At 49.7% G+C, this 25,025-nt stretch overlaps 5 protein-coding genes across 7 annotated transcripts in view; all 5 read left to right on the top strand.

Annotated features, from left to right (window-relative positions):
- The first annotated feature begins 58 nt into the window (after positions 1 to 58).
- On the top strand, positions 59 to 1,847 carry HOXD12 (homeobox D12). Its single transcript, XM_090045414.1, has 2 exons — positions 59 to 1,323; positions 1,464 to 1,847. Exons 1-2 carry the CDS (start codon positions 792 to 794, stop codon positions 1,700 to 1,702), a joined length of 771 nt encoding a protein of 256 aa, XP_089901540.1. The 5' UTR covers positions 59 to 791; the 3' UTR covers positions 1,703 to 1,847.
- A 3,279-nt stretch (positions 1,848 to 5,126) lies between these two features.
- The window catches only part of HOXD3 (homeobox D3), a 64,604-nt gene continuing 44,705 nt past the window's right edge, over positions 5,127 to 25,025 (top strand). Inside the window, exon 1 of the mRNA XM_090045397.1 lies at positions 5,127 to 5,265. The gene's annotated coding sequence lies outside the window, so the exon portion shown is untranslated. The remainder of the gene's footprint in view (positions 5,266 to 25,025) is intronic.
- Positions 5,133 to 24,832, top strand: HOXD9 (homeobox D9). 2 transcript variants are annotated; one of them, XM_090045409.1, is made up of 3 exons: positions 5,133 to 5,265; positions 22,924 to 23,502; positions 23,870 to 24,832. In XM_090045409.1, exons 1-3 carry the CDS (start codon positions 5,199 to 5,201, stop codon positions 24,109 to 24,111), a joined length of 888 nt encoding a protein of 295 aa, XP_089901535.1. In that variant the 5' UTR covers positions 5,133 to 5,198; the 3' UTR covers positions 24,112 to 24,832. The 2 variants fall into 2 exon arrangements, with proteins under 2 accessions (XP_089901535.1, XP_089901534.1); XM_090045408.1 differs by lacking the exon at positions 5,133 to 5,265 and adding an exon at positions 5,272 to 5,743.
- On the top strand, positions 6,810 to 9,343 carry HOXD11 (homeobox D11). Of its 2 annotated transcripts, none has more exons than XM_090045413.1 (2): positions 6,810 to 7,939; positions 8,507 to 9,343. In XM_090045413.1, exons 1-2 carry the CDS (start codon positions 7,333 to 7,335, stop codon positions 8,737 to 8,739), a joined length of 840 nt encoding a protein of 279 aa, XP_089901539.1. In that variant the 5' UTR covers positions 6,810 to 7,332; the 3' UTR covers positions 8,740 to 9,343. The 2 variants fall into 2 exon arrangements, with proteins under 2 accessions (XP_089901539.1, XP_089901538.1); XM_090045412.1 differs by having other exon boundaries at positions 7,274 to 7,939; positions 8,504 to 9,328.
- Positions 10,207 to 19,762, top strand: HOXD10 (homeobox D10). The gene is made up of 2 exons (XM_090045410.1): positions 10,207 to 17,468; positions 18,848 to 19,762. The coding sequence occupies exons 1-2, from the start codon at positions 16,727 to 16,729 to the stop codon at positions 19,123 to 19,125; spliced, it is 1,020 nt and encodes a 339-aa protein (XP_089901536.1). The 5' UTR covers positions 10,207 to 16,726; the 3' UTR covers positions 19,126 to 19,762.

Genomic DNA, 25,025 nt, shown 5'->3' with positions numbered 1-25,025 from the left:
CCTTGTACGAGGCAATGAAAGGCAAACTAAAGGGTGCATAAACGAGAAAAATCAAGAACAGAAAAGAAAGCAAGAAAAGACAAAAGGGTGGGGGGAAGGGGGCAGAAGTTTCCAGCTAGAGACTTGTCGGATCGTAATAAGAATACCACCAACACTGGGTCCCCAACTAGCATTTTAATTGCAAGCATATGCCTGACTCTGCACCTAGATAGCCAGGGTAGCAATTAAAGCAGATGCACTCCGAAATGGACAAGGCACAGCTAAAGGACATACCTAGCTAAAATGAGTGACGGCAGAGGTGCACCTCCGCCTCAGATGTGGAAAGTGCTGAATAATCATCATGATGGTGATAGTAATGGTCGCAATAGTCACGGCTGTCCCCGTAGTAACAGCGACAGTGCCGCCGGTGATGGTAATGACGATGAGAATGGTAATAACAGTAGTTATAGCAGAAGCAGCAGTAAGGGTCATAAAGACGGGGACAGTAATGATCACAACAACAGTGGTGCTGGAGGGGTGAGGCAGGGCTGGGGGAGGCCCCGGGGCTGCGGGTCCCAGGTCCCGCGGGCCTCCAGCTGCCCTGGCCGGCTCCCGCCCCGCCCCCGTTCCGCGTTTCAATATTTCCAGAGTTATCATACTCCTGGCGGGCCGCGGGCGGCGGGAGGCGGCGCTGCCATTGCCGGCTTTGAAGAACCTGTCTGCAAAGTTTCGTCCAATCGGTTGGGGCGCCCCGCTTCTCCCCGCGCGTAACTAAATACCGCCGCGAGAGCCGCCGCCGCGCTTTGTCGGAGATGTGCGAGCGCGGTCTGTGCAGGTCGGGCTACGTGGGCTCCCTCCTCAACCTGCCGGCTCCGGACTCCTTCTACTTCCCCAGCCTGCGGGCCAATGGAGGCCAGCTGGCGGCTCTGCCCTCCCTGCCCTACCCGCGGAGCTCGCTGCCCTGGACCTGCCCGAGCTCGTGCGCAGCCCAGCCCCAGCCCCAGCCCCAGCCCCAGCCCCACGCCCTCGGCGGCCCCGCGCAGCCCTACCTCCCCGGCGGCGGCAAGGAGGGCCCGGGCCCCTGCGGCCGGTTCTACGGCCCGGATGCGGGCGCCAAGGCGGAGGAGCGGGGCAGGCAGCGGCCGCCCTTCGCCCACGAGCCCGGCCTGCCCGCTGCGGCCAGCCCGAAGGGCGGCAAGGGCCTGCAGCGGGGCGCGCACGGCCTTTTCGAGGGGGATCCCTGCGCCGCCGGCGCCGAGGAGGACGCCAAGGGCCCGCTCAACTTGAACGTGACAGTGCCGCCGGCCGCCGGCCCGCCCTGCCTCCGCGCGGCCGCGCAGGACGGTATGGTCCCCCCGCGCGGGGCTCCTGGCCCCGGCCTCGCGGCGCCCTCCGGCCCGGGGGGGGGCTGGGGGGCCGAGGCGGCCCGGGGAGGGGCCCGGGGCCCTGCCCGCTCCCTCACGCTGCCGCCCGGTCTGTTGCAGGCTCGGCGTGGTGCCCCGGCCCGGGCCGCGGCCGCAAGAAGCGGAAGCCCTACACCAAGCAGCAGATCGCGGAGCTGGAGAGCGAGTTCGTCCTCAGCGAGTTCATCAACCGGCAGAAGCGCAAGGAGCTCTCGCACAGGCTCCGCCTCAGCGACCAGCAGGTCAAGATCTGGTTCCAGAACCGGCGCATGAAGAAGAAGCGCGTGGTGATGCGGGAGCAGGCGCTGGCGCTGTACTAGCCCGGCCCGGGGCCCACGCACGGGCCTCTCCCCGCCGGCCCTGCCCTGCGCCTCGCTCACACGAGGGGCTGAACTGCGGGCGGCCGCTGTCTGTAAGCCCAGTTTGGCAGGAAACGAGCAGATCAATAAAGGAGCCTTGCCTCGGCCCGCTCTCGCCTCTGTGCCCCGCGCCCGCCCCTTTGTCCTGTGCTTGGAGAGCCCCGTGGGCACGCGCGGCGGGGGGCAGCCGGGGGCAGCGGCACTGGGTCGCCCGCAGGGGCAGGTTAACCCCGTGCGGTCCTCACTGGGCAGAGGCACCCGCTCCTGCACGCCTGGGCCGAGGTGGCCAGTGCCTGCCTCTGCCCCCTGCCTCAGCGCTGCAGCCCTCCCTGCCCCGGGCCTGTGCCCCGCGGGAGACAGATAGAGCTGGGGCTGGACACGTGGAGGGGGTGGCGGGTTACTTCCAGCCCCTCTGCCCACGGGCTTCATCACCTCCTGGTCTGCCTGGGAGCAAGGGTTGTCCGCCTTCGCCGGGGAAGCGCCGCGGTGCCCCCTGCGCACACGCTAAGGGCAGCCCGCTGAAGCGAGTCACCCCCGCTCGTGGCAGGGCCAGGTGGCAGAGCCAAGGGCGCCGCTCGGCTGCCCCAGCTCCCTCGCCCTCCCCACCTTGCAGGGCTCGACCAGCCCTGGTGCCCGCCCTGGACACTGAGAATGAAAGCCAACCTGCCTGGCTTGGCTGTGCCCGGCGGAAAGGGGCAGGAGGATCGGAGCCACCCCCGCGCCCCGCCAGCCCTGCCCTTTGTTTTCGTTTATGGCTCTAATTGCGGGCCCGGGCCGCGCTCAGCCTGCCCTTCCTGCCGCCTTTCGGGGCGGGCTGACTTTGGCCTTGCCCAAATGCTGCACTAAATACATGAATAGTCTCGATCCGCTGCCGCAGGACCCGGGAGCGCTGCGGTTCAGCCGGGCCCTCCTAGCCCGTGCCACAGGCCGCGCCTCCCCCGCACCCTGCCCAGCACTGCCGCCCGGCGCTGGGACCGGAGCCCCGTGTCCGGGCGAGAAGTTTGTGCGGCTATCGAAACTGGAGCTTGGCAGCCCGGGTCTCCTCCCAGAGGCGGGTGTAAATCTGCTCTTTCTTGTGTCCCAATCAACCCCCCAAATCCGAAGCGCCCCCTACTCCCTCGCCCCGGGAGGAGCCGGGGCCAGAGTCCAACTCGCTCGATTTCATTTTTTTAAATGTTACATGGAACGAAATCGATTTTTTTCCATCAGTTTTTTTCCCCGGAGCTTCAATGCCTAAAATGAGAAAGTGATTAGTAATCAGCACATTAACCTCCATCCCAAACGCGAATCAAATGGGGATTATAGGATGCGCTAGGTTTTAGAATTAACGAAAAAAAATCTCCTGGACTTTTAGATCTGATTGAACATATCGATGGACTGTGATTTCCATGTAAATCTGCTTTAGCGCAGTGGCTTTTCCTACCCGCGCAATCTTGGCTCACTTTTCCTTAACAATTAGAGTAATAATTGAAGGTGACAAAAGGCTGCGTTTTGCCCTGTGGATTTTTTTCGGGGGGTGAGGAGGGGGGCTGGGGGTTTTTTTGTTTGTTTGTATTGTTTTTTGCTGGGACGAAATAGACTTAAATGTGGTTCTTGAGGGTTTATTAACATGGATAAAAATGAGAAGGAACAGCACGAAGAAGCTGCCTTTCCAAACGAAACTAGGGTCTGGAGGGAGGAAGCGGCAGCTTCAGCCAAAATCTTATTTAAAAAAGAGATAAAGCTGAACCTTGCTCGGGTCCAGCCATCAGATTTCACTCGTGTTTTGGCAGGAATAGGGGGGACACTCGTTACAGCTGGTTTGCAGTATTGGTGCGGGTTATTTTGTAAATAAGCCAGTGGGTTTTTAATGGATGGCTCCAGAGGAGGGAAGGGGAGAATTGTCCATGGGATTTTCCGGTGTAACGAACGAGAGTTGGCCCATTTCGATCAGTATCTCCCTCCTTCCCACATTGCCATGATCCCGCATTGCATACGGGCAAAGATAGAGCGGAGAACCGCGCTGACCCACAGAAATCCCGCAGGGAACAAACACAAGGGGACAACTGTAGAAATGCCCCTTGGAAGATGAGCGGTGGGGAGCTGATGCAAACTGAAACATAACAATAATCATAAAAGCCCTTTCTCCTAGCACTGTGGTCATTAAAAATAGATGGGATCCGCTTGATAACATCCAGGGGGGGAATCCTGAAAGCTTCCTTGCAGCTCGCCCCACTGGCTGCGGCTCCCTTCCCCACCCTCCAGCAAAAATGGACTCGACATACTGTATTTTCCACCTTCCCCTCGTAGCTGCGCGTTAGGCAGCCATTTCACGTCTTCATTTTCTAATATCAAATCTTGGGAAGGATGGCGGGTGGAAAGCTTCTTTGTGAGGCTGGGGGGCTGCCCGTTGTTCTCTTCCTGCGACTCTTCAACGGCTTGAGATGTATGGGGGGAGAAAAACACGAACACAACATGTAGGACCTAAAATACCGTGTCAGAGGCTGTATACTGTTTATAGGATTGTATATGGGATATATACCGATCAGCTGCAACCTCAACTCTAAAGAGGCTGGTGTGGCTCTGTGTGTAGGTACGGGCGAGCATACCAATATACATACATGTTGTGAACACACACACACACACACACGCCCCACAGCGAAGAATTCCCTACATGCACCTAAGGTCTCAGCTGGAGCGCCTACCATCGCTGTGTGTGCGTGAGCATCCATAGCTATGTACACAATCATGCATGTAGCTTGCACAGATATACACACCACACTTTGTCTAGGTGCATTCGGATACGTGTGTGTATTTGTGTGTATAGACCCGAGAGCTGGCTCCACAAATCCATCTGGGCTCAATCTGTCTGTATCAGACAAACAAGTGGGAATGGATCCTTCTCTCCGTGCATCCCCTTCCCTACCCATTGGGCTGTGGGTGAGTGTGGATGTGCCAATAAGCACAAAATGCGACATATCTGCAGCCCCGCGAGCCAGGCAGATCCACTGCTCCAGTCAAACATAAACAGCTTTGCGCTGGGACCGCAATCTCAGGGCAATAAGCTGAGCAGGGGCGGGTTTGGTTGGGTTTTTTTTGTTTTTTTTTCTCCTCCTGCCAATTTGATAAGGCTGGAACCGCAACTCTGATTGTTCGAGATGGCTCTGGGTGCTTTTGTGATTCCTAAAAGAGCATAAATAATTAAAGTTTGGCAGGCAGGAAAAGCTTTCTTGCAGAACTGTAGCGGCAATAAATGAAATGACTCAGAATCTCTTCTCCAGTCAGTTTTTACGAGAGCTGCCAGACAGTGTCTGTTCACGTTCTCCAGATACTAGGGGCGCCATAACAAAGTTAAGGTCAAGTTAGTGTCTTATCTTGGGTGGCACAAAAATACCGCATCTTCTCCGGCCGGACTGGGGATATTTTTAAATGCGAATGTTATGCGAGTCGTCCTGATTTTCACCGAGGGCTCTTGGAAATGTCACTGGGACTAGAATACTGGCTAATTCGAGGCATCGACTGCAGATGCTCCAAGACACCTAACGGTAAAGTATCGCCTGGATGGGTTCGTGGGAGGCATGTGCGTGGTGCTGCGGTGCGACCTGCGGAGCGGGAGCGGAGTCGGGCGCTCGGAGCCGGACGAGGAGCCTCCCCGGGATGGAGGTGCCTTGGCAGCGACGGGCTCGCCCGCCTCTCTGCCCCCGGCGCGGGGCACTGGCGGCGCTGCCCGACCCGGGCTGCCTTTCCCAGGGTTTCTTTCGGAAAAGAGCCGTTTTCGGGTTAGCAAACCGCCGCCATGTCTTTGAACTTGAATGGTTTGGAAGTGGCGGACGCCTCCGCCAATGCTGCAGGGCTGCTGGGGCTCGTGCATCGAAAGGGAGGCGCAGGGCGCCGGCTTGAGCTGCCTGAGGGGGCTCAAGGGGGCAGAACATGCAGCTGCCCAGGTGCCCCGGACCGCGGTCCCGCCGCAGCCCGCGGGCGACCCCGGGGGGCACCGCGGCAGGAGGGTTTGCAGGCGCAGGGGTAAGTGACACAGGAGCCATTTTAGCTGCGCAGAAGCCTTTTTAGAAGCTGCAGCACAAATCGGCCGGGCTGGGCAGCCCCAGGAGGAGGGGGACGGGGACGGGGACGGGGACGGGGGCTGGGGACGGGCCCGGGTCCGGACGGGCGGGATGCGGCGCAGGGACCAGGCGGCTGGAGGCGGTGCTGGCGGCGGACAGGCGAGGCCTGGGGCAGGAGGCTTGCGTGCGGGGCTCGGGGCCGGCGGCCTGGCACCGGGGGGATGCGGAGCTCGGGCTGAGTCTTGCACGGTCTGGGCAGATCCAGAGATTTGGGGGCATGGGGGGGTTGTTGTGGCGCGGGGCATGGAGGATCCGCATTCCCTGCCTCGACCTTCCTCCTGCCGCAGCTGGGCGCAGCCCGCAGGCGAGGCGCGCGTCAGTGCGGGTGCCGCAGTGCGGAGGCGGCGCGCAGCCGGGCGCGGGCGCTCCCCCGCGCGCTGCTGCGGCCCCCTGCCCCTTGCAGTGCCCCCCGCCCTCGTGCGGGGTCCCCGGAGCCCGCTGCCCGCGGGTCAGCCGCCTGCGGCCTGCCGGGCGGAGCCGCCCTTCGAGGGCTCGGCCAGGGCGCCCGGCGGCCCGGGGCAGGGCCGAGCGCGGCGGGGGCTGCGCAGGGCTGCGGCAGGGACTGGCGGGCCCGCAGCGCCGGGCTGGTGCCGCCTGCGAGCCAAGGGCCCGAGCCCGGGCTGCTCCCTGGCAGATGCCGTCTGGGAAGGGCGGGGGCTGGGCTCTGGGTGCGCTGCCCCCGCCTGGCCCTGGCGGCTGCGGACAGAGGTGACTTTGCCCGGCGCGTCTCCCCCGCCGACGGGCGCCCCCGCGAGCCCGCGCACAGGGGGCGATCCGTGCCCGTGCCCGTGCCCCCGCCCCGCTCGGGGCTGGCACCGGGGGCAGGCGGTGCCGTGCGTGCCCTGCGCAGCCCGCGGGGCCCCGGGCGCGGAGCTTATGTAAATTGGGCAGTCGCTGCCTTGGCCTCGCTCCCAGCCCTAATGAGCTGCGCGGGCAGCAACAAGCGGTGCCCGCTCCCTCGCATCGGGGTTATCACATGACAGCGCGGCGAGCTCCGGTCGGGAGCGCCCAGCCCGCGGCGCCCGGCTCCCCTTGCCCCCCGGGGGGGCTCTGCTGGGCTCCCGCCGGGGGAGCGGGGCTGCGGCGCCAGGGGCGCGGGCGGGCGGCGGCCGAGGGGACGCCGCGGGCTGGCGGCCGGGGGCTGCCTCCAGGTGACGGGCTGCTCTACCTACGCCTGTGCCGCCCGCCCGGGCCGGAACGGGGGGAAGCCCCCCGGGAGGTCGGCGCGAGCGCTTGGCTCATCTCTCGGTGCCGGGAGGCTCTTTGGAGAGATCTTGGGAGGCTTTCCGAAGGGCTGATATAGATATAAGGACATTTCTACATTGCGTCACGTGACATAATTACCACTAGAATCAATCAAGATGAATTGCACGTCAGCACACGGTGGGGATTTTTTCTTAGTTGATCCTGTCCAAAGCCTCTTGTGCAATAGATGGATCTTGTTCAATGCACTGAAGTCTCCCGGTCGCCTGCCACCGCCAACGGGGAGACATGACCGAGTTTGAGGACTGCAGCCACAGTGCAGCCAACATGTATCTGCCGGGGTGTGCTTATTACGTCTCCCCTTCGGATTTCTCCACGAAGCCCTCGTTCTTGTCGCAGTCGTCTTCCTGTCAAATGACTTTCCCTTATTCTTCTAATTTACCTCATGTGCAACCTGTGCGGGAAATGGCATTCAGGGAATACGGATTAGAGCGCAGCAAATGGCAGTACAGGGGCAGTTATGCTCCCTATTACTCCGCCGAGGAGGTGATGCACAGAGACTTTCTGCAGCCCGCGAACAGGAGGACGGAAATGTTATTCAAAACGGACCCTGTGTGCAATCACCACGGACCCTCCGGCGCTGCCTCCAACTTCTACAGCTCGGTGGGGAGGAACGGGATCCTTCCGCAAGGCTTTGACCAGTTTTACGAGCCGGCCCCTGGCCCTCCGTACCAGCCCCAGTCCGAGCCCGAGGGGGACGGCGACAAGAGCGACCTGAAGGCTCAGAGCAGCACTTGCAGTAAAACACCTTCCAGCCAGGAGAAGAAAGTGACACCAGCAAACAGCGCCGAGTCCCCTTCTGGCGAGGCTGTTGCAGAGAAGAGCAACAGTTCAGGTAGGTACCAGGAGGAAGCTGGGGGCAAGAGCGCAGGGCCAGCACTTTGTCAAGCCGCATTTTATGTGCCATTTTATAAGCATCCAAAGGATTTTATATATCCTATAAGATTTCCTTGCCCGTTGTAAAGCGTGTTTACGATAGGAAACCAATTTAGGTGGGCTTAAGGTATTCTTGGAGGAGGATATTAATTGTTGTTAAATCCTTGATTTTGGCGGGGGATGGGGGAAGGGGGGCCAGAGAGATTTCCCAGCGTCTGCCCCTTCGTGGTAGAGCGCAGTGTCTTCCTTTCTTGGGGGCAGCAGTCGGGGAAACTTGGACTATTTCCAGCCCACTTTAAAGGATCCCCCGGAACTGCTCGAACGGGCTCTTCGGAAGAAAGAGCACTGGGTATTTTCCCGTTTGGCAAAGTCACCCAGAGAATCCAGGCTCCCTGAATATTTTCTGGGCTGCTAGGGTGCTGGCTCTGTAGGCGGTGGGTTACTGTCACAGACTCTAGCCTGCTGTGAGCTTAAAGTGTCTCCTAGACCAGCACCACTCATTTTCTTCTCTCCTGATTTCCAGCAGTTCCTCAGCGCTCAAGGAAAAAGAGATGCCCCTACACCAAATACCAGATACGAGAACTGGAACGGGAGTTTTTCTTCAACGTGTACATAAACAAAGAGAAGAGACTGCAGCTGTCCAGAATGCTGAACCTCACCGACCGGCAAGTCAAAATCTGGTTCCAGAATCGAAGGATGAAAGAAAAGAAACTGAACAGAGATCGACTCCAATATTTCACTGGGAATCCCTTGTTTTAACAGAAATCAGAAAGGGGGGAAAAAAGAGAGAAAAATAACAAGAAAAGAAAACCTCTGCCTCTCTAGCCAAGCTGCCATTTGAACGCAAAAGTAAATGGGTTTCCATGACACATCCACCCTGCGGAACTCAAAGTTTCCTTTTCATGTTCAACTCTGGTTCCTTCCAACAATCATGTCCACTGGAGATTTCGGGGGCTTGGCGGAGCACAATCCTGCTAAGGGGAACCTAGGGTAAATCCAAAAAGTCCATTCTAAAATGTTGATCGCCAAAGGTGTATTTTTTTTTCCTTCCTCTCCTCTCTCTCTCTCTGTCTCTCTTCCCCCCTCCCGCTTTCTCTCTCTGTCTCTTTCTCTTTCTCATAGTGAGTGACACCAATGGACCTGCAGTGTGTCTGGTAGTTTTTGCTTTAAAAAACAAGTGAGTTTGGGGATATTTTCTGTTGTTGGTTTCAGTTAGGATAACCCTTTTCTCCCTTTAAATGAATGCAGTTTATTTAAAAGACGGTAAATGTACATTCGATATAAATCTATATAAATATATATATATATATATGTTTCTATTGTCATATAAACGCATGAGCCACTGTCTTTTTCATGTGAATAAAGGGTTTCTAGTAAAGTTCAGGTTACATCTTCCGTGCACTGTATGGATTTCAGTCTCTGAAGGTTGATAGCGTTCACCGGGCTAGAGACAAGTTCCATTAAATAAAAATGGAGGAAGCCAAGTCAAATTATTTTCAACGGATTTAAAATTGACCTTAGTTTGGAGCTCTGACTCTTGTGTTTTTAGCTATGTGTAGCCCTCAGGGATAGCCCTGAAGTGGAAGGCAGATCAAACATGGCTGTCTGCAGCCCATCACTTCTGATGGTGCCATAATTCCTATAAATAACGAAAAAAGCCTTTTTAACAGGTCAGACTTCTGAGAAGCCCAAGACCCAAAGCTCAGACGAAGGCTTCCTTGTTAGTGAGGGTTAGGTCAGCACGAGGACCCTGAGCATTTCCAGCCACAGGCAGCCAGAAATATTTGTAGCTGTTCTTTTCTTTAAGTTTAGGGAAACGAGAGTAAATATTTGAAAGACCGTTTTTACCAGTCGACGAGAGTATCCTATTTTTTAACCGCAAAAATGAGGCTAGCTCCCTAAAAAAGAACTGGCCTCGTCTTTATGCTTAAAGTAAAAGGGTTCGGTGGAGGTCTCTCCTCACTTTATGTTGCGTGACCTGGCTAAGCTGTTTACAAAACCTTGAACTGTCTAGACAACACCATAAAAGCCGAGGATCTAAACAGCTTAATTGGGTTATATTATACACCTTCTGGTGGGGGAAAAAGAGATTTCCGCAATGTGCAATAAAGGAAAGGAGTGAGAAAAGAATTTGGCTTTTTTGAATGAAACCAAGTGGGTCTCATTACACTTGGCTTCCAGTAAAGGCAAAAGTAGGCGAATAAGTCAAAAAAGCCCCCAAATTAACACCCCCCTCCCCAAAGATGAAATCGCAGGGAAGGATCAGTAAAAATAAAAATTGAAACTCTTTAGCAAGAAAAACATAAGTGTCTGCCTTTGAACTTCCAAAATGTCAAGGTCATCACCTTTAACCTTTCTGAATAATTAGGCGCCTTAAGGTTCCTCTGTTATTTTCAACCACCACCCACTCTCTCTCCATCTCTCTGTCTCCCTCTCTCCCATGCACACACACCCACACCACACGCACACCACACGCGCGCGCGCACACACACGCGCACACTTCTTACTGCATAGCTACCCATATTAGCAGATGCAGCACGCAAAGACAATGCCAACTGTCATTGTGAATATTTTCCCGCCACGTCAAGTTAGCACATTTCCCCCCATCTACTCGGTTAGTTATGTCCATATAGTTCTGATTTTCCTGCCCGATTCTTGCTCCCAGAAAATACATTAAAACCTTTTCTTGCTTTATTAAACCCCCAGGGTCTAAAATACTCGAATTAGCACCGGGGAATATAAGAGACCAGGAGGTTTTTTTCAAGGAAAAATGATATTTCCAGCTAGCTCCGTTACAAATATATTTTATCAGGAAATATCCTAGAAATACACGCAGTTGTAGGCAGCCACTAAACACTCTTGGCTTCACATTATAACTAAATTCTCAGAGCTCTTCCGGATCTTATTCCAGGGACTCCGACTATTTTTGTTGTTGGTTGTATGTCCGTACCGTGCATTTAATAACTGATCCGAGCCCATGACTTTTTTCCTGTAAAACTAAGGCATCACAAAGATGTGATCACAAAAACGAGCAGGCTAATAGAGCCGGTGAGGATTTTTACAGGCATAGCCTTTTGCAAGTGCTATTTTAAAAGAAGGAAAGTAAGGTAAATAGACAAGACAAAAGACAGAAAGTCAGAAGACAAAGAAAGAGAGAAATCCATTATTTCCAGGTACCTAGATGCATCCAAATTGAAAATAAAGCCGAAGAGAAATAAATCCCCTTGTGCTTTGTCGCCAAGTTCCACAGGAGGGCGCGCTCACGTTCCGTAAAGCGCTCTGTAGTCCTGATGCTCAAGTATATTTTCCTCCTAATAATAATCCCACTCCTCATAAAATATCTAATGTATAAGTAAAGATAAGATTTCAGGGCTTTCGAAATGAGAAAATAAAGCATCAAAAAGATTTATTAAACAAATAACCCGGAGCCGTGACGTGCTCGAGAAATATGCCACATGACCAGAATTTTGGGGGGTCGTAATCTTTTGTAATGCATCCGAGCTCTAAAAAATCCCATAATCCGAAGGGGGAAAATCCGTCGAAGTCAGAATTCGTTCACTAGAGCCAAAATCTGTTTGTTCCTTTTAGTAAAGCCTTAAAACCCAGAGAACAAGAATCCTATCAAAACCTGCGTTTCTTTTGCACAGCCCATCTTTAAGCGGTTATTGCAAGTCTTTTGTTGAAGAGATGTCAACGTGGAGATAGCATTGTTTTAGAGATGCATTTTATTTGAGCAGAAGCCGGGTTTTTGATTCTGGATGTGCCTATTTAGGGGGAAACCAGGACGAAACGGCAGGGCAGCTATTTTAATATCCGAACCTCACCTTGCCAGGGCACTGGTATATAGAAACCTCTCCCCTTAGAAATACTATTGAGATCAGGCAAAAGGAATGCAGATGTTTGGAAATTCAAGCTAACCCGCTGCATTTCCTGGAGATCCTCCAGCGGATTTCTATTTCATTTCTCCAAAGGCACACTTTGCGTGCTACCACCAAAGAGCAGGGGCAGCTTTTTCTCTGCTTGTTTGCAGCAGTCCCCTCGGACTAGGTAATGAGTGATCAGTCCTATTCCGCATTTTAAAAAACCCGACCCCGGCAAAGAATTTGGTGGCACTGTGTCTGCGAGGGTGGGTTTTTGCAGAAGTTCATTGTTAACAGTTTCCTAGAAATAGCCTTCCCGTCTGGAATAGATCGGCCCAGCCGCTCCTGCAAGCCTGGGGGGCTTAGGAGCGGAAGGTAGCGCGTTTTAACAGAAGCCAGACCACAGCCTCCCCCCTAAAGAAGTCCGCCCGCGAGATGGGCACCTCCGTTGCCAGAGGAGCTCGCGTGGCCACGGGTGGGTGGGTTGGTGGCTTTCAGATCTCGCCTGCTCCCTGCACCTCTTGGGCTTCTCCTTAGCGCTTTGCCCTCCTTCACCGGCCCTCCGGGAGGAATGGAAGTGGCACTGCAGGCAGAGATGCTGTCGATCAAATAATTAGTTGATTGGACTGCTGCTTTGTTCTCCTTGGAGTCATCGTGTAAACGTGGTGGTGCGGGGGCTAGAGAGAGCCTCTGCGCTTAACAAAAAATAAAGGCTGCCCGCTCTTTCCAAATTTCCGTGGAGCTGGTCCTGCGGGAGAGCGAGGAGGGAGCCGCGGATTTCTGGTGAAAGGCGAAGTCAGCCAGGAAACCCTACAAAGATAAACATGCACTTGAAGGACCCATGCTCAGGGGCTAGACGGGGGCGTCTGGGCCGGTTTGCAGCTAGAATCCCAGACCCGGCAAGTAGACCCTGAGCTTTGCACGTCTGGGCACAAAGAGATATGCATAGACAATAGGGGAAGGTTGGAACCGTGTGGGGATATTTTGGAAATAGGGGCGACGCTTTGCTGTGTGCTCACACGCTGCAAATATAGAGGCTACCCCGCCGGAAAGGCGAAGGTGCTCTTTACCAGCTCCGGGCTCATAAAGGAGGTTTGCTTTATCAGCCCCAGTAAGTCGGAAATCCAGAAAGGCACCCGGATGGCTTTTAAAAAACCCGAAGAATAGAAACAGCTAAGAAGTTGCTTCTTTTTCTGAACCGGGACAGACGCGAAGCAGGACACAGTGACAATTGCATTATTAAAAAAAGAAAGGTCAGGAGATTGTGGTTAATTTCCGCCCCCCCACCCCCATATAAAACGGTTCTTCAATCGCACTGCAATATAGTATCGAGAGATAAAATATACCGTTCATATTTTGAAAGGCTTCCTCAATACAATGCGGAAACGACTACATTAAAGTAATATTCCTAAACACTTCCTGGATTTCTGGCTATTTTAAAGCCAGCTATTTCTTGCAATATTTCTTTAACTGATGCATGCATCTGCAAAATATCCATCTTATTTCCGTACCCTACCCCATCCCCCTTCAAAAAGGAATCACGAACACTGCAAATTGCGGTTAGATCTGTATGAAGCCCCGAGTGGCAGAATCCTGTCCCCGGGAATAGGGCGGAGGAGGGAAAAGGAATGAAAATCCAACTTCCCCGCGATATTTTTTAATCTCAAGTTTTTATTCCTAACATTTATTAAGGCAGAAAAGTGTAATGTCATCGTCTATTTTATTACGAATAGTCATTTAGATATACATGGGCTCTTTTGTGGATCCTCCTCCTCTCCTTTGAAAAAAATTGGGGCTTTGAGAGCAAAACCTTTATATTAATGTAGAGTGTATATCTCATTAATTGCACAATATTGATTTATTTATTAATGTTAATTACTTTATTCCATCTTAATATGATTTAAAGGGACAGTGACATTAAATACTTAAAGTCTAAGGCACCATTTCCCCAAAGACTATGCCATGTTTATTCAACTTCTATGAACATCAGACTTAAACTTTCTTAAGGTTCCTTTTTTTCCTTCCTCCCAAAATCCTGTCCTCCTTCATGTCCGGTTTTTAAAAAGTCGTGATTTATTACGATCAAAGGTTCTGAAGGAGCTTTTGGACGTTCCTAAATTAATTTTTTTTTTAAATGATAATCTGAGTTACCTATAGGTATGGAAGGAATTCCTATTTTCATTTAAAATCAAGGAAACGGTACATATAATTAGGAGCCAGCGAGTCAGCTCATTAAATAGACCAGACGCTGCAGCACAGAGCAGTTAAGCACTAGGTTATTGTTTTAACTTCACCATTGGGCAAAATCCACAGCAAACCTCTGAGATAGATAATACTTCAGTTGGGATATTTCTGGGAGACTCTTCTAAAAGTGTAAATAAAGATTATGAAAGACCATTTGATGGGCATAAAATTCCTGATTAGATTTAACAGTCAAGTCTTAAACTGCTTCAAGGAAAATAGTATTTTGTTTCTTTAAACTCTGTGGGTTGTCTGGGGTGTTGTTGAAAAAGAGGAAATTGCTAGAAAGCAGGGGGAAAAATACAGTCCTCAAGCAGGGAGAATCGTGAACTCCACGGCAGCTGGCTCCTGAGCTCAGACAAATCTTAGCAATGGCTCTGATCATGATCTCAAATATCTTGGTTTTTTTAAAGAAAAAAAAATCCCCCTTTCTATTCTAGCTTTTCAAGGGCGTTCAGACCTGTGGGGTGAGGCAAGGAGGCAGGCAGGGAGCAGGCGGCAGAGAAATCTTTAAAGCAGCTAATATTCTGAAGGTAATATTTAAACTCTCCGGTAACACAGAAGCTTTAGACTGAAGCTGTAAAAGACACTGGCTCTTAACCTGACAATGATGTTGTATTTGAACAGCTGCGATAAGGTTTTAAAAGGTCTGTCTCATTGCCACAGCGAAATTTTAAATAGGGTTATTGTTTCCAACAATGTAAAGTGGGGCGAAAAGTGAGAAACATTCAAACGCCAGGAATTAGGATAAAATTCCAATTCCCGTTGGTGGGATATGCGAGCTGCAACTCTGCTTTGTGGCAGAGACGCAGTTTAGACGCCTTTTCACGTGCTGCTTATTCTTAGATAGCTGGATATATTCTTAAAGACCAAACAAAAAGAAAAAAGAAAAGTGTTTGGATGTTGCAAAGGCCCAAAATAAAAAGACCAGATGAGTCTGAAACCAAATTTATCAACAAGTCCACTTTGCCTCTGTGTAGGTCCCTGACAGCTTTAGCCTAAGACCAGAAATGGGGGAGTTTGAAAGTAATCAACAAAGAAAGATAAGAAGCGTAAACTGTTTGTTCCGTTGCAATTCTTAGCGGAAGAGCCCGGGATGTCCAAGCAGTGGTAAAGTGTGGGGGAAAGTCCCAAACACGTCCCAAGTGTCGGGCAAGAAAAGTCTGTTTTGTTAAGTAAGCAGTTACTGTTGCCTTGTGTCATTTATTTTTAATATTCAAGCTGCATTTATCATTCTCCTAAAAAAAGAAAAAGAAGAAGTTGCTTGAACAGTTGTAATAAAACTCGGAGTTTTCTATATGTTTTTAAATGAGGAAGACTACAGAAGAGGAAATTATCTTTATGGTTCTTTCACTATCTAGGACAAGTGATTTTTTTTTTTTTTTTTTTTGCCCAAGCAGAGTGAGAGAGCATTGTCAAATAATTTTAGGAATCTGGTGTAACTATAAAACTCAACTGATGACAAAAGTATAGCTTTTAATATTTGACGATTTGTGTTAAAACAAAAATTGACCTTCTTGGTTAGTAGCGAGGAAAAAAATCAATAGTATAATTTTCAATAATTCATAACGCGAACGCCATTATGCTAAATCTTAACTATTAATCTTATCCTTTACAAAGTCTCGATTGATTTGTTAATAAAATATCTTCCCGTGTGTGGCAACAGAGGGTATAACTCTTTAAAAAGCTTCAGAAGCAAGAAAATTACCAAGTAGCCCAAGAATGTAGATGAGAATTTTATTGATCGCCCTGATTCTTCTTAATATGTATTAATAAATTCCACAACCTTTTGTACCTTGCACTTGTCAGGAACCAATGCTTTTACAAAATCCATAAAAGGAAAACATATTTTTCTTTGCATAATAACCAAATGACACCTTCGGATTTCGCACACGCTTCAGCACATCCAGTTGTCTAAAACTTTTAAGGTGGTGTGTGGTTTTTGTGATCAGGATTATGAGTATGAAGGGAAAGGGGGGAGAAAGCTCCTTTCTCAAGCAGTGAGCTGGAGGGGCGGTTGCTCTCAGGACAAATTGCTTGCAAATAATTGTCTCCTGCACGAAACTGCACAGGGTCTTGAAGTCATGGGCGTTCGTGCGGCCAGAAGAAGCCACTTATTTCCGCGCAAAAAGGAAAGCACCCGACATTTACCCTTGCACAAAAGTCTGGGGGGGGTCTGCTTATGCACATGCCACTGTTTTTCCGTGGCTGTATGGCTGCAAGGATCTGTTTCGTGCTAGCCTCCTCGTCTCTTTGGACCCACGGACAGCGAGCTGCCAGGCTGGCGGCGAATTCGGACTCACCCGGTGTGTAATAATAATAATAAAAAATAAAACAAATAAAGCCCCTTGTTTTAAATCAGCGCAGTGCGCCAGGGATGCTTTGCAAGGCTCCTGCACGGAGGGAGGGAGCACTTCCCCGCTGCCGTTCTAGATGTCGCTGTTGACCACATTTGCGATGCAGCCGGCACGGTCCCGGGGAGCACGTGACCCGCGGGGAGGTAGCGGCTCAAGGCCATTTTCAAATCTCATTGGCTTGGTTGTCATGTGGTTGTGCAGAGGCATCCACAATTACACAGGGAATGTTTTCCTAGAGATGTCAGCCTACAAAGGACACAATCTCTCTTCTTCAAATTCCTCCCCAAAATGTCCTTTCCAAACAGCTCTCCTGCTGCTAATACTTTTTTAGTAGATTCTTTGATCAGTGCCTGTAGAAGTGACAGTTTTTATTCTAACAGCGCCAGCATGTACATGCCACCTAGCACAGACATTGGAACTTATGGAATGCAAACCTGTGGACTTCTACCGTCTCTGGCTAAAAGAGAAGTTAATCACCAAAATATGGGTATGAATGTACATCCTTATATACCTCAAGTAGACAGTTGGACAGATCCGAACAGATCTTGTCGAATAGAGCAACCTGTTACACAGCAGGTGCCCACTTGTTCCTTTACTACAAATATTAAAGAAGAAAGCAATTGCTGCATGTATTCTGATAAGAGAACAAAACTCATTTCTTCAGAAGTCCCTTCCTACCAGAGGTTGGTCTCTGAATCATGTCCCATTGAAAATCCCGAGGTTCCTGTCCCAGGATATTTTAGACTGAGCCAGACCTACGCCAGTGGGAAAACCCAAGAGTACAATAATAGTCCTGAAACGAGTTCAACTGTAATGTTACAGTTAAACCCTCGCGGCAGCTCCAAACCGCAGATATCTTCTCAACTTCAGATGGAAAAGAAAATGAATGAAAACCCGAACAACCAAGACAACTCAGCTAAAGTCTCTCAAGTGGAAAGTCCAGAGCCAAAGTCCACTTTGCAAGAGGAAAGGAGCTGCCTGGCTGAGGGCTCTGTGTCCAGCCCAGAAGTACAAGAGAAGGAAAGTAAAGGTCGGTATCGTACAGTTTAGACCGTAACGTGGTGTAACTCGAACACGCCAGCATCATAAAACACAGTATAATATACTAACAAGCATTACAGCCATAACATTTAATGATAAGCAGCTACCGGGCTGCAGGTGCTGTGTGTCTCTGAAGATTTTAGAAGGGGAAAATGCTGCACAAAAGAGTTTTGCTCATATCTCCATGTCTTTGCATGCATCTAGCCTCTGTGAAGTCACAGAATTGATATTTTATTCTCCTTAATGTATTCCAGTCTCAGTCATCCAAATTCCATTAAAAAGCAGGTCTGGAGGTTGTAAAATACGACCAAGGCAACTTTTCTCTTGGAATATTTTGCTTGAATATTTTCACTGAGCCTAATTGTGGTTTGATTGCTTTGCAAGTTAATTATGGTCCTATTAAAATTGGGGGAAAGGGGTGCTGCAAAACTGGATAAAGTTTTAAACAAATGTGCAATGAAAGCAAGAGCCCGCTCTCTGGTTGTGGAAAAGTGCAATATTTTAATGTGGTGCTTTCGACAGTCTGTGTTTGGTCTTTAAAAAGTGCAACATTATTTTGACAAGTATTAAAGAGCTTCTAGAGGTTGCTACCTAATTGCATTTTCCTTTCATAAAGACTCAAAAGCCTTAATTTCGACCGGGAAGTGGTGAAGTATTAAAAAAAAACGGGGCGAAAATACCTTCTGAAAACGTACTTTGCAACCTCTAGTTCGATTTTTATCCAATATGTGCATATATTTTGTATATATATGTCATTTATATTTACCCAACCAGGTCCAGTTTTATCTGGGACCAATTTCTTTCCAATGGCAAAAAAAAATCTGAAAGGGAAATGAAAGAAAAATATCCGTGGCTGAGGGTGTTGATTTCAGATGTGATCATTTTAGCTGAAAAAAATTGCTCCTACCTGCTTCTCCGTCTGTTTGTGTGATTCGACATATGACAGAGAGGAAGCTGATCCCAAATATATTGTGTTAATACTTTTTTAATTGAGAGATTTTCTTAGCAAGTGTGTTATAAGCCCAGTACTATCATGGACACCCTAGCCCCGTTAAAATGTAAGCATTGGATTGATGGCAGGTTAAATATTGTTCAGATGTTAAATGCTAGTTGAAAACTTTAGATGGATTTTTTTTTAAAGAGGGCTGAAAAATCCAAAGGAGAGTGCATCGTGTTATCTGAACTATTTAACCTGAGTCTGGCAGCGATTACAAATCTATTCCAGTGTGCACACCTCATACTAGCAATGTTTAATCCCAACATTTAACATATCTGCCAGACTCTATGGAGGAGGGTTCATGGCCAAGGGTATACTTTAACAGCCTGAGGTATTTTTGATTTTTTTTTCTTCTTCTTTGATTTTGATAGAGGAAATCAAGTCTGATACTCCAACAAGCAATTGGTTAACTGCAAAGAGTGGCAGAAAGAAGAGGTGTCCTTATACTAAACATCAAACACTGGAATTAGAAAAAGAGTTCTTATTCAATATGTATCTCACTCGAGAGCGCCGCCTAGAGATCAGTAAGAGCGTAAACCTCACTGACAGGCAGGTCAAGATTTGGTTTCAAAACCGCAGAATGAAGCTCAAGAAGATGAGCAGGGAGAACCGAATCCGAGAACTGACCGCTAATCTGACCTTCTCTTAAACCGTAAACCTGGGGTTGAACCAGTGAGAAATGGGCACTGCACCACCAGTTGCTAAATGCAAGAGTGACTTGGAGGGGGGGGGAGAAAACAAACCTTCATTTTTCATTTTTTTCTGATAGAATGTGACTTTTTGTCCTTCTTTTAGTGCTGCAAGTGAATATGTATTACTATGATGAGTATATATATATATATATACACATATATATATAAAAAGCCTAGCACGTGTAATTTATTTTTTTCTCATCGTAATGCAGGGTAACTATTATTGAACGTTATCATTTGGTCTTAACTTATTGGAACTGTCGAACATCCAAACAATGTGACTTTTTCATGTTTTTACTAACAAAATGGTATTTATGTGGGGCTATTACACGGGCCATAACATTTTGAATACATTCAGTACGTTAAGAGAAGAAGAAAAAACTTTGGGGGGAAAACAAAGCACATTACAATGTAACTATCCTCTCGAATGAACTTAGACATTGTCCTTCGTCAAATGGATTCTTGAGTCCTTCTCCATTGTAGACATTTTCTTGTGGTGCATATGTGGTATAGTAGTGATTATACAACAGCGATATGTCCTTCTTGTGCATGTTCTACTCGCATGTATAATTGCAATAAACTCTGTAAACTACTGCGGTTGCTTTGGTTCTCTACAAATGTTTAAAAGTGCAGATGCAGGTTGGTTTCCCGGCCCTTCTTTACCAGCAGCTGTTTGGGTCGATGTAGCTTCTTTTCTCTTGTTATTTTTCTTTGTGTGTGTCTGGTATTTGGGGAAGGGGGTGGGCCGGGGGTGGAAAATAATGTACATCTAATTCATTTATAATTGTGACTGTAAACAACTGATTCATTGATCAAATGTTGTGTAGTCCTTCGCAGTCTGAAAAGTGAATGCAAAAAAAAAAAAAAAAAGGATACTAAAATGTTATGACCTAAACTGGACATCCTCATCCAATCAACTCCTATATGGTAAGTGATAAAAAAAAAACCTCTCTCGTACAAGTTGTCAGCAATATGCGTGTCATTTTATTTGACGTTAGCATGTTGATTTGAAAAATAACAGTCCTTGTATGCTCACAACGTGTAGAGTTTGATTTCTCGTCCTCAGTTGCTTCTTCGAAAATGCAACATACGAAACCCAAAGCCAGGGCTAAATAAATGTTCCAAAGTTCACATCTTGGCCATCTCTGGGGTCTCAGAGTCTTGCAGAGGGGAACCCCGTCCCCTCGACCTCTGCCAGGATTGCGTGTTTTTAAGCAGAAAACACTGGGTGTGGGGGGGGGGTTCAGCTCACGACTTCGCGTGGAGGAGAGCGTGAGTCTCCCCAGCCCTACTTCTGTCAACCAGCACCATTTTTGTTTGCTCGATAAGTCGTTTTATTTCCCGCAATTCCATGTTAGTAGCACACATCAGGATAATTAAGTTCTCCCTTCTTAACCCTTTCTGTAAAGTGTTGGGAAAAAGCCATTATTAGCAGCCACTTTACCTTGCAGAGCGAGCAGGGGGCAGATATTCGAAGCAGAACTGCAAATGCCTTGCAAATGAACATGACTCCCAACTGAAGTCCAAATGCTCGAACATGCTTTCACCTTCAAACAGTGCTGGAAAAAACAGTGTGGAGACAGCCTGCTCTCCCAACCCAGCTCCTAAACAACACACACCCCTCCTCTCCCCAGGCAGTTTCAAAATCAAGAAATTAGATCCAAGAGCCTGCCAAGGCGCCCCTGCTCCATGCCACGAAGACGGGGCAGGCTGCAGATGGTGACATTACATTTTGCTCGCTGTCGCGGGGATTTCTGTTAGACAAATACTCTACAGAGCACTCACTTCGCAGCACTGGGTAAAACATAGGTGTACTTTCCTCAAAGCAGAGCACAAGCGGTTGGAGGCTAAAGAAAGCCGGGGGTACTTCCGTGTGCTGTGTTTACCCTGACTTGAAAATGCCCCCGCTAAAAACAAGGACCTTCAGCGGATTCAGTGCTACGTGTAGTTCAACATCCCTTTCTTTTCTTTTCACTCAAGGGGTCTCGACACATCACGCCAGAATTTGCAGTGGTGGGGATATAATTAGATGGCTACATACCAAACGCTTAGTAGATGAAGACGTTCATTTGAACCTGCCTGCCTGCTCAGTTTATCTCTGTGGATAATTAGGTGCAATCCCTGAGCACGAAACAAACTGCGTGTGGAGAGCAAATAAAGCCGGAGCACGCGAACGCGAAGGAAGATTTTAGAGCCAAAACGCAAAAAACCCAGCTTCAGAGAGCAATAAATCACTAAATAAACAGGAATTTCAGCCCCTTCCTTACACTAGCCAGTGAGTAGGAAATGTTTTCCTCTGTGCTTTTGTGTGATATTCTCAGCGAGTTGCGCTGTGGGCTCTGAACTAACTGTGTGCGTTTTCTTCAGATCCCAATACATCCACCTTCAGTGTCTGAGGAACGGAGCTGTGCTGCCGGACCTGGGTAATTTAGCTGGAAATCCTCACCAAATATTCTCTCGGGGCAGGGAGAGGAGAAGCCTAGCAGAAAATCCCAGCGAGGCATTTCACGTCAATAAAGTGGCTTAAGCAACATTTATCCTCGCCACGTTATTTTTGGAGGAGGGCGAGCCCCTGGCGAGAAGTGTTTTGCTTGGTTAGGGACGTGTGCGGAGCTGCCGGCTGTGCGTTAGGCTGCAAAAGAGCAAAACACTTTCTGGCCAGAGAGCCGTGTCTCGCCTGCTCACCTCGCAGGGGTGTTCTCAGCTGCGGTTTTATTGATATCTGTGCTGGGCTTATCAGGGGTTTCGTTTGGAAAGCGGTCGCCGACGGTCCCTTCCTCAAGCTGCGAAGGGACCAGCGTGCCCGCCACAATGAGCTTGGCCATAGCTGAGCTCCGGAGCCCCGAAGTCTCCCCAGTAGAGGAGCGCGTGTTGAGCAAGACGTCAGCGGTGCGGGGAGACACGGGCTTTGCTGTTCCATCAGTCCATTTTATTAGGGGCACATTAATCTATAATCAAATACACCTCATAAAATTTTTATTGAAAGACATAAAATCATTACAGAGGTCTTCCACCTGTTTTAAAACAACACAATGGGCATCTCTCTTCGGCGAGGAAAAAAGCCCCCCTCAATGGACGCTGTATTTGAACAGGGGGAAGGGGGGAGAAGAGAAGGCGAGCCCCTGCCCTGAAATATGGAAGTCACCACAGAGTGCTTTACTGTAACATGTCCCTGCCTGGCGAGCAGCCGCTGCACTCAGTGCCGGCTCTGGCTGCGGTGGTGTTTGCAGGCAAGACCCCCCTCCCCCCCGTTTCCCGGAGGGGTTTCTCAGCGGACTGGAGCCGGATCCGACAGCCGAGGCTGCCGGCCGGCTCCCAGCCCCCTGCCTCTCACTGGTTCCGAATGAATGGCAGGGATCACTCAGAGGAGGTGAAGAAATAGTCCGCGGCGGCCCGCGCCGGGCGCCACGCCCGCTCGGGTCCCGCGGGGCAGGCGCCGGGCCCGGGGAGCGCGCAGGACCCGCCGGGCCCCGCGCCCAGGGCCGCCAGAATTGGGCGGTGTTGTTGTTGCTGATGATTTTTTTTTAATCACAGCAGCCCCAGTTTAGCGGATTGATTTACTCCCAGTATTGGTAAATATGATCACGTGGGCTCCGCAACCAATGGTTGAGGCTCGCAGTCTGCAAAATACTACGATTGTTCTCAGGGAGGGCATCAGCTACAGTTAACAGTGTAACCTTTTCTATGACTAAGAGGGAGCCTAAAAATGTCGTCTAGTGGCACCATAAGTAACTATTATGTCGATTCTCTCATAGGCCATGACAGCGAAGAAGTTTTCGGGAGTAGATTCGCCCAGGGAGGTCACAGTGCGACCTCGAGGCCATCAGGTGTGGCAGAGAGTTCAGATTTTGCCTCCTGTAGCTTTGCACCAAAATCCACCGTGTTCTCCACCTCCTGGTCCACGGTGCATCCTCAGCCGTCCGCGGCAATGACAGGGCTCTACCACCCCTACACGCACCAGTCCCAGTTAGGGGCAGGCGACACGGGCAGATACGTGCGCTCCTGGATAGAGCCCTTCCCGGGCTACCCCAGCAGCTCCAGCGCCAGCTCCTCCAACGGGCGCCACTACGGGATAAAGCCTGAGACGGGGGCAGCTGCCTCGTCCTCCACCACCTCCTCCTCCTCCTCCTCCTCTTCCAAAAGGACTGAGTGCTCCTCGGCCCGGGAGTCCCAGGGGATCAGTGCGCCCGAGTACACGAGCAGCCCCTTCCTGCAGGAGCCCCGGGAGAAGGCGGCTGCAGGCAGCGGCAGCAGCGCGGAGCCTCCTGGCTGCAGCCACAACCCCAGCCCCAGCAGCGAGCTGAAGGAAGAGAAGCAGCAGCAACTTGACCCAAGTAAGTAAAAAAAAAAAAAAAAAAAAAGAACGAAATCGCCCCCTTTGATTTATTGCCGAAACCTGTAAGGCTCCAATGTGCAAAACTGATAGTTTTACTAACCTATAAAAACGTCTAGACGCCTACCCCAGCGCAGCAGCAACAAGCACCCATAAAGGCTTCCCCATAACCACCTACCATCAAGACATCGTTTGTACAGTAAACAGACTGGGGCACCGAGGCTTTTATGATAATTCCCCCCAACTTGTGAAAACAGTCCATCCTTCGTTAAATTAATTTAACGACCTCTCTCTCCCCCCACCCCACCCCACTCTACCCCACCCCACCCCACCCCACTGCCGTCTCCCCCCCGCTTCCCTTTTTCCAGATAACCCTGCAGCAAACTGGATCCACGCTCGTTCAACGAGGAAAAAGCGTTGTCCCTATACAAAATACCAAACTCTGGAACTGGAAAAGGAATTCCTCTTTAACATGTACCTCACCCGAGACCGCCGTTACGAAGTAGCTAGGATTTTAAACCTCACAGAAAGACAGGTCAAAATCTGGTTTCAGAACAGAAGAATGAAAATGAAAAAGATGAACAAGGAGAAAGGAAATAAAGGAGACTAGAGCCGGGGGTGGAAATGCACGGGGGGGGGAGGTCTGGGTTTTATTTGTTTTTCCATCCCCCAACGACCCCAGATGCAATTTTTTTCCTCCCCCCCCCTTCGAACTTGAAATCAATCTGGTCTTTTTTAGCTAGAAGTGAGCTGTTGTCGATGTCGGGTATTTTTGGAAATCTGTCTTGCTCGCCAATGTGTTTCTAAAAGTTGCTTCATTTCCCGCTCTTCCTCCTTTCCCAAAACGGTCGGTTTCTAATATTGTGAGTGCACGGTAGCTTTATCTGATGTTAAATGTTTGCCATGTTTCTTAAAAGTGGTGTAGTCTAGATAGTCACTTTGCCAAAGTAAAGGTAAGGGACAGAATTATTAAGGACGATAATACAACTATATATTAAATTACAGTTACTGCAATCCATGGCGGTATTGTGTTGTCCATGACTTATTAAAAGAAGCTATTACCCAGAACCTCTGCTTTCTAGCTCTGAATTTTGCTCTTTACACTAGATGCCACGGTGAGGCAATGAGATCCCCCCCCCCTTTAGTGCACTATTTAGGAGGTTGTGTCATACTTGAAGCAGTTTTCAGTAGGCCTAACATGTCCTGATCCCTCGGGTAGTTGGAGTTCTTGATACTGATAAATGTTGTATTAGCCATCACGTTTCTAACTAGAGACCTGTTGTGATTGTTGTCACTTATTACATAATAAAGTCTGACCAGATCAGATGAAATCACTGCAGTCATAAGAGAAATGTGTGCGTTCGTCTTCTTTTTATGCCCCAGAGAAAGAGTCTTGTGTGGTGCATATGAAACAACAAATCCATGATTTCCTCAGGGTCTGGAGGTCTGGATCCTGCACAGCCCCAGCAGTTACCGTCGGGTAACTTTGGCTAATCTGTCATAAAAAACCTGGGTTTTCAAAAA

Source organism: Crocodylus siamensis, chromosome 4 (assembly GCF_052110815.1).
Source record: "Crocodylus siamensis isolate JL-2025a chromosome 4, ASM5211081v1, whole genome shotgun sequence".
Lineage (NCBI taxonomy): Eukaryota > Metazoa > Chordata > Crocodylia > Crocodylidae > Crocodylus > Crocodylus siamensis.
The sequence above is the reverse complement of the archived record's forward strand: the minus strand, read 5'-3'. Positions and strand labels throughout refer to the sequence as shown.

Bases quoted from the DNA above. Each gene is read 5' to 3' on its own strand.
- HOXD12 (XM_090045414.1), top strand. From the start codon at position 792: ATGTGCGAGCGCGGTCTGTGCAGGTCGGGCTACGTGGGCTCCCTCCTC. The intron at 1,324-1,463 runs GTATGGTCCCCC...GGTCTGTTGCAG, and splicing joins CCGCGCGGCCGCGCAGGACG to GCTCGGCGTGGTGCCCCGGC.
- HOXD10 (XM_090045410.1), top strand. From the start codon at position 16,727: ATGTCCTTTCCAAACAGCTCTCCTGCTGCTAATACTTTTTTAGTAGAT. The intron at 17,469-18,847 runs GTCGGTATCGTA...TGATTTTGATAG, and splicing joins ACAAGAGAAGGAAAGTAAAG to AGGAAATCAAGTCTGATACT.
- HOXD11 (XM_090045412.1), top strand. From the start codon at position 7,333: ATGACCGAGTTTGAGGACTGCAGCCACAGTGCAGCCAACATGTATCTG. The intron at 7,940-8,503 runs GTAGGTACCAGG...CCTGATTTCCAG, and splicing joins AGAGAAGAGCAACAGTTCAG to CAGTTCCTCAGCGCTCAAGG.
- HOXD9 (XM_090045408.1), top strand. From the start codon at position 5,533: ATGGTTTGGAAGTGGCGGACGCCTCCGCCAATGCTGCAGGGCTGCTGG. The intron at 5,744-22,923 runs GTAAGTGACACA...ATTCTCTCATAG, and splicing joins GAGGGTTTGCAGGCGCAGGG to GCCATGACAGCGAAGAAGTT. The intron at 23,503-23,869 runs GTAAGTAAAAAA...CCCTTTTTCCAG, and splicing joins GCAGCAGCAACTTGACCCAA to ATAACCCTGCAGCAAACTGG.